Raw genomic sequence first — 5,932 nt, 5'->3', positions numbered from 1 at the left:
CAATGCCAAACAACAGCCACCAAGTACTTCAACCGTCTCCCACATTTTCCAGCAATAACTGCCATGGCAGAGCTTTAAATCGGTGCAAACAATGCACGCATGATCTTTTCTGGTCGAGCCACCTACTGTATCTGTTACAAGTTGTTTGATCCAAATATATGAAGTGTCACATTTTGGAATATGCAAGTAAGGCGTTTGATGGAATGTCGCATCGGGACATGGTCTCATGTAACACTGATTTTCAGCTGAGAGTGGCGACATTGGGTTCGCGCAGTCTTGTTTTGATGTTATGCCTGAGATGAGAGGGATGTGGTTTCTTGGAATTCTGTGATTTCAAGGTACTTGCAGACGACTCAACTATCAGAAGTCGATTGAAGTAATTTATGTGATTTCAGGGAATTCTACTGTACTACGACCGCTGTTCTAAACACATGCAGAGGCTTGCATTCTCTAACCAAAAAAACACATCCTTTGGGCTATGGCTTATTTATTTAAATACAATAGGCCAATGAGTCATATTTTTGTTTGTTTGAAACCAGTGTGCTTCACATGGCAAGTTGCTAAGCCTACCTTTTTCTTTTGTTTACCCTTTTTATCTTTCTTTGAGGTAGAAGGCAACCATGTAAAATGCATCAATGGAAACTTTGCAATCATGTGAAAGTCGTATGAACAGAATGGATAATGACACTAAGCATTTTGGGCAAAACGAACGGTAATCCATCTACCAGCTTACATACAAAATGAGAAGGGCAACGAAACTAAAAGGAAGAATATTCAGATTCACTACTTCAAGAATATATTCAGAAGCATTGAAAAACAAAAAACAAAAAACCAAATCCTGAACCGAAACCTCCTCCTATGCGGTTACGACTCAAGGGTAACTGCTGGATAGTCTTGGTAGCCAGTGATGCCTGTTATCCTTATCCGTGTATTTGGCTGGATACATTAAATGAGTTAAAACTAAATCAAAAGCATCAAAACAGGAATAGGCAATTAAGAGGAAAAGTGATGTGTGTATTTGATCAAGGACATATATAAGATCTTAAGAAAAACACATACAAAAGTTTGTTTTCATCCCAAGGGATAAAGGTAGATGTGTCTCTTCGTTTTCAGAATTTTGTTTTTAAAAAAAACATATAACAAACTGTAAGGTATAGGTGTTTGCTCGATTATTCAGGAACTTCTTGCTTGGAGCACTAGATGAAAAGTATACAGAAAACTAGAAGTACATATTGCTGCCTTTGCGTCCTATCTACGATGATAAATTAAAATAATTGAGCTTGGTTTTAGCAAATTACATGTGATGCACTCTGCAAGATTCAGCAGCTTGTACTACAAAGATACATATATATATATATATATATTTCAATTTCAAACATAAATTTCCCCAAAAATCTTGTCAGTATGGTCCCTGATTGACTCTAATACCTGAAAATCTTGTCACAACTCAAAGAATGTGCTCACCACATGGGGTCAAAATCCTAATAGAATTAGTCACTAATGAAGATGATTGTCGCCTATATAGTCCATATAGACCCAATTCATGGTGAGACTCGGCATGCAGTCACATAATCCATAACGCATAGTGAACTACCATATCAAATTTTCTTTCCTTCTTTCTTATTTTATGTTTTGCTTTGTGTTCATATCAGCCCTTAACATTATATAATACCACTCAAATCCCCTCTTCAAAAACAATTCTTAGACTTTTTCAAAGTTACCCTCAGTTTCACTGTTCCCAAAAACATCTGCATGAATCAATAAATCCCTCTTGTATCCATCTCATATCCCTTGTGTATCCTTTCAGAGTATCCATGTCATATCCAAAGGTTAAACTTGCCAAAATGTCAAGTAAATAGAAATTTAGAGCATTGAATACCTGCTTTACACATTTTGGTCAAGAGTCACATGAACTGGGTGCATGACTGATCAGGAAATAGGACTCGAATTTAAACTAGGGTAAATAAAAGATGAGGGTGATAAAGAAAATGAGAGGCAAAGTCTCATTGCAGTATATGCAAAATGCATATACCTGTAACTTCGTTTCTATCATCCTATTAGGCCAAAAAACTATATGAAAAATTGAAACTTTGTTTCTTTCCTTGTTTCCATATATGAAATCAAGTCTTCGCAAAAAATTTAGTTGCACTCATGAATAAACTCTACTGTTCTGGTTAGCTCACAAAGAAATGAGATGAATGAAGGTAATACCTGTCGGTGACCAATGTTTCTCCTATAATTTTTCTTCTTTTTATACTTGAAGACAACTACTTTGTCATTTAGTCCCTGCATAATAATATGTCACAATAAGAAGCAGAAAATATACGCAGACACACATATAGAGACACATTATTTGTGTGGGTAAAAGCGATCGATTCATTATGATATAGTGACTTACTTGTTCTTCAACTACAGCATGTACAGCAGCATTTGTCACCACTGGTTTTCCAATGTAGGTAGTTGTTTTTGTTCCCACAAGCAATACCTTGTTCAGAACAATCTGCATAAGATCAAGTTTAAACATCTTGAGAACAAAGCAATGATCAGTTCTTGGCAAATAAAAGAGCCAATGCTGATAACATCACTGGTTTTATAAATATAAAGAATTAAAGATTTTTTTGGGTCATGAAAGAATTAATGATTTAGAATCATTATTTAAAGGCTAGACAACAGACCACAGTATTCTCCAACTATTGATGGATTCTAGTAAAGCAATAGTACATTTTTATGGAGTTAAAAATATTCTTGTGCTGAAAGGGAGATAAGGGAAGAACCTCTACACTTTGGTACATTTATAATTTTGAGATTTGAGGTGTTTCAGATTCAGAATAAGAAGTTGGTTAGTCATGAGTCTAGTTTCTTTTACCCTTGTTTAGGTGAAGTACGTGCACTGTTTAGTTACTGAAAAGTCTTTCCCCTTTTAAGAGTTTGAAAAGAATCTCCATATTTTATTAGAAATTTGCAGATTCTGTTGCTCTATGCGTAGGACTTTCTGCATGTTTTATACTTTGTAAGGTGAGACATTGAGGTTCCCAGAAGACAATAGTGTGGTTATAGGTTTTCATATCTTGTTGATTATTATTCTTCTAATTACTCTCTTCTATTTTCTTTCGCATCTATGCAATTTTCAACCAATTGTTAATACCATTACAAACCCTAAGAAGGTTCTCAATGTTACATACCGAAATATATTCTAAATATTCTAATTCCATCATGAAAGAGAAATTAAATTATGTCGCTAACTAGAATAACCTATATTCTAACTCCATCATGACATGCTGAAATATACTCTGAACTATTTCATATTCTCATTGACAAGGCATACCCATCGGTCGGTGTAATGCAAAGGAGAGTTTTTGTTAAATGGAACAACCAAAGTTATTTTAAGCATGTTACTGGCAATCTGAACCCAAAACTTAATGCAGCTTTATGAACCGAGATTGCACACTATTTCTTCAAGCATCCATAAGTTCATAGTTCAATTTCAAGGCAATGGAGGATAAACTACCAATTGAGTTGTAAAATTCTTCTTCCTTCTTATTTCTTCTTTTTTAGTTCAGGATAACAGAGGAGAAGACCACGTTAATTGTGTTATGGAAAAGATAGTGTAACAAGACGAAAAGCATCTAGCACTAAGATCTTGAAGAAGTGCCAATACAGGTTAAAGTGAACGGTGTAGCTCTCCAAAGTGAAAAGCAATTATTTTAGCTGAAATTGCTCCTCCAAAAAAGTGCATCCACGAAAAGGCAAACCCATTGTTCATAGTACTTCCTCATTCTCCCTCATCAAGTGTCAATATCTCACAGGAAACCAAAGGACTAAATTATTATAATTGGTGAAGGATTGGTTATTTAAGGAGCATTCATCAAAGTAGATGCTAATAGCAAGGGCATTCACATTGAAAATTCTAGGTACAGTAGAAGAGCATACTGTTAATGTACTACTTTCACTAAAAAAATTATTAGATGCTTCCCTTTAAGTATTGTGTACCCAAAAATGAAAACTAGATTTTGATCCCAAGCTGGTTACAACCATAAGCAAACCCAAAAGAATTCCACGAGAGGGCAAAGCTCATAAACTGAGGGCTGTGTTCCTGATTTTCCTTTCTACCAATAAAGGGTAACCACATTAGTCAACAAGAACTTTGTTATTGGCATAGATCAAACGCCCATGACTTTGTCTTGAAATGATTACTTGTGAAATTGGAAACAGAAGGCCAATAGTTGCAAACAAGTTCCTTTCCCAGTTATAATTAATGCTTCTACAACATCTTGTAAAGGATTGACTCATCGCAGCATTTTCAATCAACAGTTTTATGCAACTATGGTTCCAACAATTTATGATTTGATGCAACATTAGCTGAAAGTCACCTAATTTCACAGGTTCTCAACTGATGGGGTTAATAATTTGAGGCATGTCACTGGAAATGGAATGTTTCTCATGCCAACCCAAGAAGTAAAAGCGTATTAACTTCATCAAAATTACTGCACTTGTGTGTGATTCTTGTACTGGCAATGTATTAAAATCCAATCAAAGCAAAAAATTTCACAAAACTAAGTTAAAGCTAGATATAACTACAACAAGAATTGCCATGATGGAACAAACATGACAAGAATTCAAGTAACTAATAACCAAAGAATGAGAAGAATATCATACCTTATCATTGACATTAGCGCCTTTCAGCCTCTGAGTATAGATATATCGTCCAGGTATAACAATGTATTGGCGCCCACCAATCTAAACAGACATCATACAGAAGCAAACCCAGTCATAAGATTAGCAATTATGATCTAAATAGAGAACCCAAAATTCGAACTTCTGTTTTTAGAGAAAAGAAACTAAGCAAAAACGTAATTACAAACAAAATGTCAGCTGGTTAATCAACTGAACAACAAAATTAATGACCACAAACGCCATTTTTTCAGCTTAAAACATCTGGGTAACCATAAATTCAGTCAATGAATTGAAATTGAATACATACCATAACAACACCAAACAACTGCTCGCGTTTTGGGGATGAAGGGGTTTCAACCACCTGCAAAGCCGCAGGCTCCGTATCATCAGGTTTGGCCTCAGACTCCGAGGCTTGAAACTCGGCCTCGACGACCACAGCAGATTCAGCTTCCGCCGACTTGGTTAGAAGAGGGAATGTGGGTCGTGAAGAGGAGGAAGACAGCTTGTGCGAAGAAGAAGAAGAAGAAGAGAGAGACAGAAAGCTGACATTGCTGGACGGGGTTTGAAGGTTCTGTGAGATTTTGCAATGGGTTGCGAACAAAGAGCACAAGGAAAGAGTTGCAGAGGCTGCCATTGTTTTGATTTAAGAGGAAAAGCTTAAGGCTACAACAAGTGAGCTGTTCACTCACTCTGCCATGGACTTATCCTATCCGTTAGCAGAAACCAAATATGTATGTGGGGGAAGGAAGTCTATTTCGGCCCAACAATTTGCTCTTCATACCCTACATTTGCAAACTCTAAAATTCAATTTTACCCTTTGAAAAGAATTTGAAAGAAGCAAAAAAGAAAAAGAAAAAGAAAATAATACCAACCAACATCCTTAGCAAAACTAATTAATATTAATTAGACAAGAGGATTATTAATAATTTTTTAATCGAAGCGATAATCTATTATTGACACAAAATTACATAAGAACTTAGAAAAATGAAAGGAGAATATAAAGATTGGAATGTTAAAGAAACTTTGTTAGTGAGTTTGGGATAACTTTTGGGATTGGATCTAATTTAGGCATTTCGACCATTGAATTTTTTGTTTTTTACCGTTAGATTAGGTCAAATTAAATCTAGATCATCATATCGGAGCTAGTCGTTGGATCTCAAGAGCCAGTTAATCTAGATCGCTTCAAAGTGTCATTGAACTCTAAGCACAACAGGCCCCTTGCGCGATTGAACCCGTGCATCGCAATTAAGCGATAAAT

The 5,932-nt window shown here is 35.7% G+C and overlaps 1 protein-coding gene across 1 annotated transcript; it reads right to left on the bottom strand.

Moving 5' to 3' along the window:
- Positions 641–5,499, bottom strand: LOC18766040 (50S ribosomal protein L21, chloroplastic). The gene is made up of 5 exons (XM_007198779.2): positions 4,982–5,499; positions 4,657–4,737; positions 2,399–2,500; positions 2,212–2,286; positions 641–936 (listed from the first exon to the last, which is right to left on the bottom strand). Exons 1-5 carry the CDS (start codon positions 5,306–5,308, stop codon positions 865–867), a joined length of 657 nt encoding a protein of 218 aa, XP_007198841.1. The 5' UTR covers positions 5,309–5,499; the 3' UTR covers positions 641–864.

The sequence above is a fragment of the Prunus persica genome, chromosome G3 (assembly GCF_000346465.2).
Source record: "Prunus persica cultivar Lovell chromosome G3, Prunus_persica_NCBIv2, whole genome shotgun sequence".
Lineage (NCBI taxonomy): Eukaryota > Viridiplantae > Streptophyta > Magnoliopsida > Rosales > Rosaceae > Prunus > Prunus persica.
This window is presented reverse-complemented; position numbering and strand designations above follow the sequence as displayed.

What these genes read in the sequence shown, in the direction of transcription:
- LOC18766040 (XM_007198779.2), bottom strand. Translation starts at nt 5,308, where the DNA reads ATGGCAGCCTCTGCAACTCTTTCCTTGTGCTCTTTGTTCGCAACCCAT. An exon ending in GCGCTAATGTCAATGATAAG is followed by an intron (nt 2,501 to 4,656) that starts GTATGATATTCT and finishes GATCTTATGCAG; the next exon opens with ATTGTTCTGAACAAGGTATT. An exon ending in ATGCTGTAGTTGAAGAACAA is followed by an intron (nt 2,287 to 2,398) that starts GTAAGTCACTAT and finishes ATTATTATGCAG; the next exon opens with GGACTAAATGACAAAGTAGT.